This window comes from Alosa pseudoharengus, unplaced genomic scaffold, assembly GCF_046254945.1.
Source record: "Alosa pseudoharengus isolate Yale_2024_CS ecotype anadromous, Long Island Sound unplaced genomic scaffold, YU_APseudo_1.1 YU_APseudo_1.1_scf_1, whole genome shotgun sequence".
NCBI classification, from domain to species: domain Eukaryota; kingdom Metazoa; phylum Chordata; class Actinopteri; order Clupeiformes; family Clupeidae; genus Alosa; species Alosa pseudoharengus.
In genome coordinates this window covers 18,253,926-18,269,195 of record NW_027468564.1, presented here as the reverse complement: position 1 = coordinate 18,269,195, position 15,270 = coordinate 18,253,926, and the positions used below count along the sequence as shown (strand labels likewise).

Here is a 15,270-nt window from a genome sequence, read left to right as displayed (position 1 = left end):
GGTAAGTTTTCTGAACACCAAAGTGCCCAGACTTGTCACCATGGGCTGTCTGTAACACCAAGTCACGATACTTCCTTGGCATGACTACCTGCAACACAGGATCTTTAACACCACATTCATAAGGCAACCACTTACGCACCAGCAAACCCTCAACAATAAAATAACCACTAGCTGCACTTTTCACATCACCCTCAGTTCGAGCTGTCATTAATAACTCCACCAGATCAGCCTCTTCTTCCTGCGCTGCAATCAAATCAACACGGGACAGAGAGGAAGGCAGCACGGGTACAACTGGACAAGCATTATCAGTAAATTCATCAACCACTTGCGCCTGACTCCTTGCACGAGTCACAGCACATGCTGTAAAAACGTCCGGAAACTCATTTGCACAATCAGAATCTTTTGATAAAACGGGGACATTACTGACCACAGGCGGAGGAGACACCCCAGGCCAGACGGCTTTCCCCGCCAGGTTATTTCCGAGAATCACGTCCACTCCCTCCACTGGCAAAGAAGGACGGACTCCTATAACCACCTCACCTTTAACCAAATCAGAATTCATCACAATCCTATGGAGCGGGACAGATATGGGCTGCATCCCAATCCCCCGGATTAGGACACAGCTACCAGTGTCTGAAACATCAGAAAATGGCAGAACTGACTGAAGGATAAATGATTCACTCGCCCCTGTATCGCGCAACACTCTCACGACCACTTGATCAGAGCTACCCACCATTGAAACATAACCATTAGTAATGAACGGACTGAACCCCTCACATTCACATTCATCAAAAATGTCAGTCCTCTGTCGCTGTTCATCTCCAGACGGATCAGCCCTCTCACTGCCAGACCCATCTACAGAGGTACAGCGACAATGAGACAAAGGCGTTACTGCTTGAGAACCCATTCCCACTGGGACCACGCCCACTGAAAGATTCCCCCTGCCAGACTTATGACGTTTATCACGCAAAACAGGACACTCTTTTTTCCAATGCCCTTTTTCTAAGCAATAATGGCAACTGCCCTCACCAGCTTTATTTTTGCCACCCTGATCCCGTTTAAAAGCATTAAAGCGTCTGGGACGAGAATCTTCGCGACTGAAACCTCGAGGCAAATCGTCAGGACTAAAACTCTGAGGCGCATGATCTCTGAATTTACTCTTGTGGGTCAAAACAAACTCATCCGCTAGAACCGGATGACCGCTAGAAATGTGTTTGTCTCTCCCCCTTCTTCCAATTTCTAAATTTTTGTCTGTAAGCTTCAGGAATAAGCTCAAAAGCCTTCAAAATAGCCCCCTTTACAGCTTCATAATTCTTCCGTTCCGACGCACCAAGCGCAATAAAGGCCTCCTGAGCGCGCCCTGTTATCACGGCCTGTAACAACAGAGTTCGTTCAGCGTCTCCCCAACCTCGCTCACTGGCAACATTTTCAAATAACGCAAAAAATACATCGGGGTCGCGTTCGTTGAATTTCGGCAGAAATTTTATCATAGTAGACAAGTTTGACTCAGATGTATTAGCTGGTTGGGCTGGCCATCTACCTGCTGCCATCAACCGAAGTCTCTCAGTCTCATTCTCTAACTTGATGCGCTCAAGCTCACTTTCTTTTTCCAATTCGCGCTGCCGTATTTTTAATCTCTCATATTCCAAAAGACGTTCTTTTTCCTTTTCCTCAGCCTCTGATTTACGCTCCATTTCTCGCTCAGCCGCTTCCAATTTCAGTCCTCGTTCCCTCTCTTTAGCCCTTTCGGCCAATTCTCTTGCTGCCAATCTATCGCGTTCGATTTGTAATTCAATAAGTACCTTTTGTTGCTCAAAAGTTAAATGAACAGCCTGAGGAGTCGATGTACTTAGAGGGGCAGGCTGCTCAGATAACTCATTCATCGAAACGACTTCCATCTCATTAAGTCTCTCCAATACCAATTTTTGCAATATTGCCTTTTTGGCCGACTTCGGAAGTTGAGACTCAAAACAATAGTGTTCAGCGACTTTACGCAACTGGTCTTTCGTTAGACCAAACAATTCTTTTTTCGTCGGAGCAGCAAAAAACACACTAAGATTTTCCATTCAAATAACAATCTAAAAGTAGTCCGATTGTCATAGTACAACAAACTTACTCAAAAAATTCATGAGAAATTCGAAAGCCCTAAAATCTACCCAATCGTAAACATCGCCCCCCACCAGTCACTTGGCGCCTGAAAGCACAGCGGAACACTTTGGCCTACTTATACAGAGAGTGAGCTGCCCGGCATCTATCTCGCCACAAATGCCCTAAATATTTCCACCCCCTACGTCTTCAGTATGCCCACCTATGATTGAACCGATAAGCAGTTCCCCCACGTTCGACACACCACTTAAGCTACAAGTTAACCAACACAAAAAAGTTTTAGGCGTCTCACCTAAGACCGGGTTTGCACGTAGCTCAAAAGTAACTTACCCTATTAGGTTCCGCCAGGCCTCCCGACACCAAGAAACAGCGAGGACAAAGCGCACGAAAGGATTAATCCTGCAACTAAGCACAGGATGCCAGCGGAACTTCCTCTCCCGTCGTAACAAGCGTACACCGGAAAACAGGTAATTAATTAAGCTCTTTAACAAAACAAAACATGGAACTCCCCAAACAATCCCTGCGCGTAAGGCACATCTAATCACACAAAACCGGAGTTATCAAAAAAATGTTAGAAGTGCGTCTAAGAGGGAAAAAAAAATCTTTACCGACTTAGGCACGATTTCCAAATTCAACTCCCGGACAGCCCCCACATGTAACGCATGCTGGCTCACGCATGAGCCACATAAGGGAGTTCCACGCCAGAATGTGTAAATAAAGAATATTTATTAAAGTAATATACGAAAAAGTCAGTGTGGTGAATAAAAGCAAGGTGTAGTGCGAGTGTATGTCTAGGGATGTGTTGAAACAAACAAAAAGACGACGGTCGAGTGGAGAGGAAGCCCATCTGCACTTGGAACCCCGGCCTTCAAATACAGGTGCTCATCAGGGCAACACCAAACACCTGCACATCTCGAGCAACCTGCTTCACAGAGACAGACAAACATGAGCGCAAGTGGGCGGGGCCAGTGAAGACCTGGCAGGGTCGTAACAGTAGTTTATTAGATTTACACTTGTCTTTGGTTTAATTTAAAATAAACAACTGAAAATCTCAGAATGTAACCTAAAATAGGTAGAATGCAACAGACTATGAATAGGCATTAATGTCTGAGTGAACAACACAGAAGGTCAAGGCAGTTTCAGCACTTCTGAGAGAAAGTGGCTGTGTAAACTAATGCAGTTTGGTATAAAATGTGAATGGCTTACATAACATAGCCTAATAAAACAACCTACTTTGGCATGATATGAATATAAATTTGCCTAACATAGCCCTAAAGGAGAAAAGGAAAATGGCAGTCGACAGCCAGCCAGTCTGACCATCAAGTAAACATGCCTGTGTATAGGCCTAATCTTAGTGCTTTAAGTAGCTAACTGACAATGGGTCACGAAGAGCGACAAAGGTCGAACAACGACTTATTCAGTGGGAGCAGTGATGCTGGGCCTTAGACTGAAGAATTGCTGGCAGGTCAGGAGTAAGCCTTGATGTTGCGATGCGAAGAACGTCGCAGAGATGTCTGTCGGTCAGCCTGGTTCTTAGACGGCTTTTGTTCAGCGTCATTAGAGAAAATGTCTGCTCGCATATGTACGTAGACCCAAACAGGCTAATCATTCTGGCTGCATGGCGCTTCATGAGAGGAAACCTGGTCTTATCCAAACTCCGATAAAACTCTCGTAGGGGGAGAAGCTGGTGGCGACTTTTCAGTGACTCGTCGCACTGGATCTCAATAACTTCCATCTGCATACGCTCATCAACATCTGTCACGTCAACCGAGAATGGGGTTGTGAATAGCTTCATGTCTTTCTCAATGACCGAAAAATCCTGGAAGCGCTTACCAAATTCTGCCTGAAGAGATGTGATCACCGATACATATTCCATTTTTCTGGCAGAAACGTTGGCATTTGGGAAAGCTGTCTTCAGCTCTAACAATGTGGGGAAGTGCACTACATTAAAGTTGCGTAGTTGCGCCTCTAAAAGTTTGAGCTTGACACAGAACGCTTTCAGGTGTGCGTACATGTGAGACACAAGTTGATCTTTGCCTTGAAGACTCTTGTTCAGTGCATTAAGATGGCTGGTCAGATCTACCAAAAAAGCCAGGTCTGCCAACCAACGTGGATCATTCAGTTCGTGAAGGGGTTTGCTTTTCTCTTTCAAAAACCGGTCAATTTCTGATCTTAGTGAATAAAACCTATGCAGAACGGATCCACGACTGAGCCAGCGCACATCTGAGTGGTAGATGACGTCTCCATATTCAGCTTCGACTTCAGACAAAAATGTTTGAAACTGTCTATGATTGAGTGCCTTTGCACGAATGAGATTGATTGTTTTAACCACCGTATCCATCACACCATTCACATCAACAGTCTTAGCACAGAGTGCTTCCTGGTGGATAATGCAGTGCATTTTTACAGCCTCACCTCCGCTTTCGCGAACTTTTCTGCACACCATAGAGGCCATCCCATTCCGCTCGCCAGTCATTGCTGGAGCCCCATCGGTGGTAACTCCACACAGCTTGTCCCAGGGCAGGTTAATGTCATTCATAGCAGCCGATACAGCCTCGAAAATGTCGATGCCCCTAGTCGTACCTTTTAGACTCCTAAGATCAAGCAACTCCTCGGTGATGCCAAAGTTAACATCGACGCCTCGTAAAAAAATCAACAGCTGCGCTGTGTCTGTAGCATCGGTACTCTCATCACATGCAATTGAGTAAAACTCAAATACTCTTGCCTTGTCTGATACTTGCTGATTCAAGTTAGCTGAGAGGTCTTCTATTCGTCTGGTAACTGTTTGTCTGGACAAACTCACATTGCTGAAGTCCTGAGTCTTCTCTGGACACATTATCTCGGTAACTTTAATGAGGCAGTGTTTAACAAATTCACCATCCGACAGAGGTTTTCCATGCTCAACGATCAGTTCAGATACGGCATAGCTAGCCATGGTGCTGTTTTCTTGAAGTCTGTTTGCACGAAAAAAATGCTGCTGTTGAGCTAACAGGCTAGCTGTCATCTGTTTGACTTTCCTCTCCCGCTCCATGCCCATGTATGAAGTGTATGACTGATGTTTAGTTTCATAGTGTCTTCGAACATTATAGTCTTTCATCACTGCTACAGCCTCCTTGCAAATCAAACAAATACATTTTCCCTTTACTTCCACGAAAAAGTATTCATTTTCCCATCTAGTCTGAAATTTTCTGCACTCACTCTCTATTTTTCGTCTTTTCACCTCCATCTTTAGGCCTACTGAGGTAATGGAATGCTTTGCTGGTGTCCATAGCAACAACAATAAGTAAGCATTTCTAACTAGTCTAGAGCAGAGCCAAATCTTGCTCGCGGCTCGCTCAAAATTGCAGCACCACCCCGTGTTGAAACGAAAAAGTGCAATGTACACAGACTAACGGGCCAAATTACAGTTTAATTTTTATAATTCATGGCGGGCCACTTAAAAGAGAGCGACGGGCCGCAGTTGGCCCGCGGGCCGTAGTTTGGGCACCCCTAGGTTACACATATATAACTGCCGTTATTCAACTATACCAAAGTGAACTTAGTTTTAAATTATATCTTTAACACTTGCCACCAGACCCAAAAGACCAGCACAACAGCCCCCCTCAGTGCTTCAACTGATCTGGATTGGTCTATTTATGTATAACGCACACATGGTTATCATCATCAGGCTCAGATCTGGATTGGTCCGTTTCTGTATAACGCACACGTTCCTGGTTACTATTGTCAGGCTCTTACCGGGTTCACGTCCACATACATATAGTTGTGCAGCTCTTTCTGGGGCAGCAACCCATCAACGGCTTTTGAGTATTCCTCTGCGGCCAGGTAGAAATGGGGTAAAGACACCACATATACAGAATCTGAGAGAGAGAGAGCTCTGCATGTCAGATATATAGATAGATAGATAGATAGATAGATATATAGATAGAAAGATAAGCCCCATTTAGAATATGACTGACAACCCATTTGAATGTCACTAAGCAACCGTAGGATGACATCAGAAAATGTGCAGTGGTCTCGTCATTTTTTTCACAGCTATAGAGAGATAAGCCCCTTTAAGTGTTTTTATTGAGGAATAATTGCTCCTTTATTGCAACATGCCTGTCAATCGATCAATCAGTCTTTATTTGTATAGCGCCTTTCGTGCAAAGGAACAATGTGAGGGGCTTTAACATTTGACATAACACCTGCAGGGTCTCTATAAAAAAGGCCTATAGGTAAGAGATAGACAGACGAACAGACAGATAGATAGATATAGATATACATACAGGCCCCAATGGAACTGATACAACACATACCATCCTGATATGTTGCCAGATTGAGTACATACCGTCCTGATACATTACTAGATTGAGTACATATCCTGACAGGTTACCAGATTGAGTACATACAGTCCTGATACATTACCAGATTGAGTACATATCCTGTAAGGTTGCTAGATTTGAGTACATACCTTCCAGTACGATTATATGGGTGTGCAGACACTGGCCGAGGGAGTAGCAGAAGTCTCTGAGTTTCTCATAGTCGGAAGTGTCGAAGCAGCCTGAGTGAGGCAGTGTGAACCTGTAGGCGGCGATCCCCTTCACCTCCACGTCTCTCTCGTACTCCAAGTATATGGACCTTCAAGTCAGCAACACCAGGGACTCAGTAGAAACGCCCATTTCCAGGATCAAGACAAACATGACAATAGACCTCTGAAGTTCGCCTACAAAAAAGAACCAAAACGGCCATCTTTGTCCATATAAGGAGATCCGGTTGTTAATTGAAGCTAACTACCTATGGCAAGTTGCATTGCAAGTTAGCTCTGGGGTAGCAAAAATCTAAGTGTGCCGCCTTCACGTACCGGAGATCACAGTATCCACTCGAAGGCAGAGGACAAAAGTGTGTTCAGGAAAACGTATGCATTTCAGACTTTTTCATCCCCGCGAGAGTTTAACAGGTGCGATAATTCAAAATCCCCATGTTATTTTCCCATAGGAAAAATCACCAGATACCGGATGTCAAAGATGGCTGCTTTTTTGTAGGCGGACTTCAGAGGTATATGGACCACATTGACCACATGACAAACTATCATGATACTGGTCAGATGTGACATCACGGTAAACGTAAAACAATCACTTAGGTAACAGTCCACTGGGATATTGTGATATGGAAAAAACACCATGATATCAGTCTACCATGACATTACATTAAGACATGTGATGCCAAGCTGACATAGCCTGATTCTAGAATATGAGTCTGATATTGCTCCATTGGGACGTAATTATGTATAGTATAAGTATACTCTTTTGATCCCGTGATGGAAATTTGGTCTCTGCATTTATCCCAATCTGTGAATTAGTGAAACACACTCAGCACACAGTGAACACACAGTGAGGTGAAGCACACACTAATCCCGACGCAGTGAGCTGCCTGCAACAACAGCGGCGCTCGGGGAGCAGTGAAGGGTTAGGTGCCACTTCAGCCGTGCCTACTGGTCGGGATTCGAACCGGCAACCATTCGGTTACAAGTCCGAGGCGCTAACCAGTAGGCCACGGCTGCCCTTATGGGACGTGTTTCAACCGATACGGGGGAATGCATCTGTACTCAATTGTGTAGACCTAACCAATCAGAGCAACGAAATAGCTTACCATGAGCTGTAGGAAAAACACATAAACCATCCTTCTTCTCCACAAATGCCTTAATATTGTTTTCTTGTCTTTATTAAAACTTATTTTGCTGTCAATATCTTGTACAACACCTGATAGTGAAATCTAAAACAACGAAACATGTAGCAGGGTAGGCTATTCAGAAAAATTGACATTTCCCCTCCTTCGTTTTTAAAAATAATTCTGTTTGCTACAAACATGTTATTCATGGGTTTCATCAGGTCCCTTTCCACAGGTGTATACAATCATGCACCTTGATTATGAATGCAGACTGCATGGTGCTTGATTAATACACCTGTGTAAAGGGACCTGATTAAACCCATGAATAGCCTAAACAGCTGGGTAAGGGTGTCGCAAACCCTTTGAGCAAACAAGTGGCCAATCAGAGTGAAATGAGGGAGCAACATGTCACAATGCAAACAGGTGGCCAATCAGAGTGAAATGAGGGAGCAACATGTCACAATGCTTAGTTCTTACCATGGAGGTATTATATATAACTGGAGAGAGTGACTAAGTCCCGCCCTCCATACAAATGAATGGTGGAGGCTAGGCTAGTAAATCCGGCCAATTCATAGTCAACGCCATATTGAACACTGGGGCTCGGATCCAGCGCCAGTCGGCTCTGACCATGCGCCAAGTTCTAAAGCTGGAAATGACGCATGAACCACGTCGATTTTTATTGGATATTCTGTAAAAAGAGAATTGCCCTCCAGTAAGAGGGTGGCGATAATGCACATACTTTGCTTGCCACGTAACAAGAAGAAGAAAAAGTTGCTCGGGAACACGCATGGAGTCCGAGTGGAGTCGCCCTGAAGCGCAACTTAATTTCATTGGATAACACAGCGGTTCTAACTAAGAGCGATCTGCTTGCTGTCCTGCTGCAAATATGCATTCGAACTTGACGTGAAATATCCGTAGTCGAACTATAAATAAACTATTCGGTTTTTAGTGCCAAGTGTAGCGCATTTTTACAGTCTATGATTAGTTTGTTTTTTATTTTATTGTTTGCCATCTCATAGCAGGTGTATTGAAGATAACGCACAGAACGGTCAGCCTGAGCGGACAATTACGTCCCCAACTCATCTAAAATGTGGTGTCTTTACTTTGAGTTGTACACCGCAGATGGTAAAGTAACGGTTAAAGAGAATGCTGTCTGCGGACTCAGCAAAAAACAGTTTACTTACGCATCCACGACGTCCAATCTTCGCGCTCACCTGTGGAGTTACCATCCAAATGAGGCAGCGGTGTCAGAGGCACAGTAGACGGCCAGAGCATCGCCAGGCGTCCAACATCGTATGATTGCATTTCCGTAAATCCTAAATTATGTCCAGGGTCTGCTATTTACTTAGGCTGCAAAGCACAGGTATTTATTTAAGGTATGCTTATTCGAGGCAGACCTTTATTTCTTACATTGTACGTTATTGTGAGACATGCGTTTTGTTTGGAGCGGCATACCAGGCTATCAAACGCAGACGATTTTCGGTTTTGGTATGGGATTTAATTTACTTTTTGACTTTTATTATATAGTTAAATGTTGAGGCTGATGGGCATTTAAATCTAGAGGGTATTTGATGATCACTGTAAAGTTTCGTGTAGTTGAAAAAGTGTTGGAATTTCCAGCTGTTTATTGCGAGACAAGGCCTTTTTCATTCATTGAACGTGCACTGTGCTCTAATGGAATCCTTATTGCATAGCGAAGTAGCCTAAATTGAGTTTTTTTTTTAATTATGCATGGTTTACTTTTTATTAAATTCGTAGGCTGGAATGCCTCGCGGCAATAATTGTGTTTAAATGTAGTAACCTAGTGCTTCAGCCTCTGGCAAGCTCCAAAGGGGGCGGCTATAGGTTGAGAGCAACGTGTTGGAGACCCATGGTGTAACGAGACAAGGTCTTTATGCCGCTGTTGTGTAATTTATTGTCTTTAATCATGTTTAGGCTACGTTTGTTCGGGACAAACAACAACGAAACAAGATCAATACAATTTTCTTTATTTGTTTATTTGTCATATGATGGATAAACAACCATAATATGCACGTCTTCTCATAGGATCCTCAAGAAATACGCACTGAATAACGTTTGGCTGTAGCCGCCGGATAGGTACCCGCCCACCAACATGTACGCGCATGAGAGCTCGTGCCCAACATGGATTTTCGTGCATGGAGCTGGTTCCAAATGCTCCATGCAGCGCCATATTTGAAAATGGCGTATGCTAACATGCCGAAGCTAATCTGCACGCTCTTGACCCCCTGGTTCTTACGGCTCCCACACACAGCTGCGTTCCGTCAATGCATGCCAGTGGGTGTTCCCGACGGTAGCTATGCAAATGTCTTGAAGTAAAACCGTAATTTGATTGGTTGGTGCCGTCCGTAGATTGGCTTGATTGGCCGGTGCCGTCTGTCGGTGCAGCAACAGCTGAACTCCTCAACGCGAGCGGCGGGAGAAACGCGACGCGACGGACCCACAATTCAGTTCGGCAACGGATCACGTGAGCCCATGTAAAGTGAATGGGATGCGTCTCCAGCAACGCGAAGCACGCAGCTGTGTGTGGGAGCCCTTAGTGATAACACCCCATGGAAATAATATGCATTTTTCCATATAGGGTCTTAGAAACCATCTGCCTAGCTTCTAGCCACAGTGATTTTGTTGCAAACAAAATCAACCTAAGCTGATGCTCCTGAACCTAAGCTCAGATGACGTGATAGACGAGGCACTGTTGCTCACCTGTCCATCAACGTAAAGCCTAATCTGATTGGTCCAAACAGCTCTGGTTCGAGCATAGTTGCTCCACAACGGAGCAATACCAGACCGAACTTCCCGACTTCAAATGTTGTGGGCGGGGCTAAGTTCGGCTGGCACCCAGGCTAAAGCAGACACACAATTTTGTGACAATTTTGACAATCGGGCCAAATTCTAGTCTGATTAGTTGTGTAGTTTTGTGCAGGCTTATTCTAGCTAATTAAAAGATGTAACAACCGATGTTTCAGCTTTGGTCAGATCAAGTTGGGTTTCTGGCGTGTCAGAATTTGTTATCACCTTGCGGTGTGAGCACAGTAATCTTGTCCAATTGAAGTACGTAGTGTGAGTTACCATATTGTATGCGACAAAATAAAAATCACAAACTGTGGTCTGGGGTCTTGAGAGGAGATTTGTTTTCCTCACATACCTGTTCAACATCGGAACAAATAGATGCAGCTTCTCCTTCCTGCTCAAGATGGGATGAAAGACCCTTATGTCTCTCCTGTTGGTTGCGTTGCTATAGGTGGACGACCAACACGACATTGCTCTGAGAACCACAGGGACACATTCGAGTTAAAGAAATGATATGAGGTTTTTGGGCAACATTAGCAAACTTTTAAGAAAAATGTGGAAATATTTTAGTAAAACTAAAATTTGTATTGTTTTTGTTTTGCGGTTCAAGAACTTCAAGAACTCCTTAACCTTATGGACCCCAGTGCCCCCGATGAGCAGGTTGGCGCCTTGAATGACAGCCTCTGCCATCGGTGTGTGAGTGTGTGTGTGTTTGTGTGTGTGAGTGTGAGAGTGTGTGTGAGTGTGTGAATGGGTAAATGTGAGGTATGACAATGTAAAGCGCTTTGGGTGTTCGCAAGAGTCGGAAAAAAAAAACGGTAGCCTATAAATGCATTCTATGTACACCTACGAGCTGATTGGTGTACACCTAAATCGAACTTGGGTGCAATTCTAGAAAATGTAGCTTCACTGTTGTTAAACCACCCTGTTACGATGCAATTTTCGCTCAACAATGGCCTAGGTATATTATGTCGAGCATTATTGTTTGGTCAAAAATAGCAAGTTTTGTCATTCACTGTCCAGTGATAATGACCTCATGCTTTAAGTTAATGGTTAAAAAGTAGACCTAGATAAAGTATATGGTAGGAGCAGGCTTCAATCAGTCTCTTATGTTACTTTTTCGAGAGTGCTTGGCCAAACTTAAATGTTAACTCAGAAAGAAAAAAGGGCCACACTTTGCATATATGTGTTTTATTGCACAGACGCGTTTCGGCTTAGCGCCTTCCTCAGTGTGCTGAAGTGGATACATGTACAACCTCACTTATTTATACCCACACCCACATAATCAACCAATGGTGATGCAGTGTCATCCCATACAATAATTCAATTAAAATGGTCCATTGCTTCTTCTGTTAATAGAATCACATCATGCACAGACCATTTACACCAATAGCACTTTTACAAAAAACATTTTTACAAAAGATATTTTTACAAGAAACAAGTCAAAGATAAGTCTTAATTCATTCCATTAGGTGTGCATGTATTCAAGTTAAATATATACCACGCCTCCCTCTGTAAAAGGCGGTTCTCACGGTCCCCTCCTCTATTAGGCTGATTGACAGTCTCCAGGCCCATAAACCTGAGTGAGTTAACATCATGACCTGCAGAATTAAAATGTTTTGCAACTGACGATTTTGTCATTCTTTCTGATGTTCGACTTATGCTCACAGATTCTGGTTTTTAATTGACGTTTTGTTTTACCCACATACAATAGCCCACAAGGGCACATCAACAGGTACACAACAAAAGAGGTTAAGCAGGTAATTCTGCCTTTTACTTTAACGTCCTGTGGGTGCTTGGATGTGTAAACAATTTTTCAGTCAGCATAAAGTTGCACGTTACACAATTAAAACAGTTAAAGTTGCCGTCTGGGATTTTAAACGAAAGACGTAGCGGGCTTGGAGCAGGGAGATATGACTGTACGAGGCGGTCTCTTAGATTGGATGCTCTTTTGTAGCAGAATCGCGGGGGATCTTGAAAAACATGACCAATTGTTGGATCACTGCTTAACATATGCCAATGACGTTGTACAGTGTGTTTCAATGTATTAGATATGTTTCCATAGGTCGACACAAAAGTGATTGGAGTGTTTGTGCTTGTAGTCGGTCTATGTGCTCTAGAAGTTATTACGTTAGTGCGTTGGGTGTTGCGCACAAGCTCAAGACAACCCTGTAATAATGTACTGTTATATCCCCTGTGTGAAAATCTTTGGCATATCTCTCCTGCTTGTCTTTCAAAAGCCTCATCGCTGTCACAAATGCGGCGTACTCTTAGTAATTGACTATAGGGTAGACTGCGTTTCAGTGCTGGCGGGTGGAAACTCCGGTAATCCAGTAACGCATTGCGATCTGTGTCTTTTCGGTAGATCTCAGTGTGTAATGAGGTGTCCTCCTTCCTGACCAGTACATCCAGAAAGGCTATGGCTTTGTGGTCAGAGTTTGAGGTAAACTGTATGGACGGCAGTCTAGTGTTGGCATAAATGTTAAAAGCTTCCAACTCCTCTTTTGTCCCTTTCCATATAAAAAATACGTCATCAATATACCTGTACCAGACTTTCAGATGTTGCTTGAATGGATTATCTGAGTAAATAAAATCCTGCTCAAATTTTCCCATAAACAGGTTTGCGTAATTGGGTGCCATTGGCGAACCCATTGCTGTGCCCTGTGTCTGCAAATAGAATTTATTCTGAAACATAAAATAATTTTTGGTCAGGACATCAGTGGCCAATGAGATTAAAAAGTCAGTATGTGGCACTTGGTGAGTCTCTAGATAGTATCTTAAAGATGCTAAACCATCTGTGTTTGGAATGTTAGTCACATCCATGGTACATAACATATCCGATGCATTTACCTCTCCTATGCTAGCCAATTTATTTAAGAAGTCAGTCGTATCCTTCAGAAAGGAGGGCAGGTTGTAGACTATTTCCTTAATGTGATAATCAATGTACTGTGAGAGAGGTTCTGTTACAGATTGATTACCCGACACAATCGGGCGGTCAGGTGGATTGTCCAGCCTCTTGTGGATTTTTGGAGAAAAGCCTCTTGTGGATTTTTCAAGAAAAACGCCTTCAGGGGAATGGATCGGAAAACCTTAAACATTTCTACTTTCAAAGTGAAAGGGTCATTTCCCTTAACAGGAACAAAGGAGAGGCCCTTGGATAATACGGAAAGCTGATCTTCACTTAGCTGTTTAGAAGAGATGTTGATGATGTTGGAGCGGTCATTTACCTCCGATTGCTTGGGTTTCTTTTTCCCCCTCCGCGTCTTGCGGTTCCGTGTTGCTCGGTCATTGGGGCGGGCATTGGAGTTTTTCCGATCCATTTGCCTGAAGGCGTTTTTCTCGAAAGGGACTGATAGACTATATAGTACTCAACAAGAGACTGAAACCCAGGAGTGCACCCCTGTCTCCAGAAAGACTGTATTTAAACCAAAAAGCACTTTTCTTCCTCCAGTCAATAACTCCTCGCTAGAGACTTTCTGCCGACTGGTAGAACAGGACACCTTCACCTGCTTGGAGAGGGAGGACTATACAATTAGGCCCAACCTCTTAACTTCTGAAAAAGAAGCATTAAAGCAACTAATGTCGGACAATGATATCGTTATTAAAACTGCAGACAAGGGTGGCTCTATTGTGATCCAGGACAAGTCGTCTTATGTTGCAGAGATTGAGAGACAACTCCTTGATGAAAATGCATACATGCGTCTATCTGCTGATCCAACCATGAACTTTAACAACAAGATAAAGTCTAAATTGAAAAAAGCACTTTGTGAGTAATTTATTGATGATAAGGAGTATAAATATTTGTTACAGATTAACCCAGTAAAACCAGTCATTTACACTCTTCCAAAAATCCACAAGAGGCTGGACAATCCACCTGGCCGCCCGATTGTGTCGGGTAATCAATCTGTAACAGAACCTCTCTCACAGTACATTGATTATCACATTAAGGAAATAGTCTACAACCTGCCCTCCTTTCTGAAGGATACGACTGACTTCTTAAATAAATTGGCTAGCATAGGAGAGGTAAATGCATCGGATATGTTATGTACCATGGATGTGACTAACATTCCAAACACAGATGGTTTAGCATCTTTAAGATACTATCTAGAGACTCACCAAGTGCCACATACTGACTTTTTAATCTCATTGGCCACTGATGTCCTGACCAAAAATTATTTTATGTTTCAGAATAAATTCTATTTGCAGACACAGGGCACAGCAATGGGTTCGCCAATGGCACCCAATTACGCAAACCTGTTTATGGGAAAATTTGAGCAGGATTTTATTTACTCAGATAATCCATTCAAGCAACATCTGAAAGTCTGGTACAGGTATATTGACGTATTTTTTATATGGAAAGGGACAAAAGAGGAGTTGGAAGCTTTTAATATTTATGCCAACACTAGACTGCCGTCCATACAGTTTACCTCAAACTCTGACCACAAAGCCATAGCCTTTCTGGATGTACTGGTCAGGAAGGAGGACACCTCATTACACACTGAGATCTACCGAAAAGACACAGATCGCAATGCGTTACTGGATTACCGGAGTTTCCACCCGCCAGCACTGAAACGCAGTCTACCCTATAGTCAATTACTAAGAGTACGCCGCATTTGTGACAGCGATGAGGCTTTTGAAAGACAAGCAGGAGAGATATGCCAAAGATTTTCACACAGGGGATATAACAGTACATTATTACAGGGTTGTCTT

The 15,270-nt window shown here is 43.4% G+C and overlaps 1 protein-coding gene across 1 annotated transcript; it reads right to left on the bottom strand.

Annotated features, from left to right (window-relative positions):
- Positions 1–3,523: 3,523 nt before the first annotated feature.
- On the bottom strand, positions 3,524–4,942 carry LOC143117264 (general transcription factor II-I repeat domain-containing protein 2A-like). Its single transcript, XM_076278875.1, has one exon. The coding sequence runs from the start codon at positions 4,940–4,942 to the stop codon at positions 3,524–3,526; it is 1,419 nt and encodes a 472-aa protein (XP_076134990.1).
- Positions 4,943–15,270: the final 10,328 nt, after the last annotated feature.

What these genes read in the sequence shown, in the direction of transcription:
- LOC143117264 (XM_076278875.1), bottom strand. Translation starts at nt 4,942, where the DNA reads ATGTGTCCAGAGAAGACTCAGGACTTCAGCAATGTGAGTTTGTCCAGA.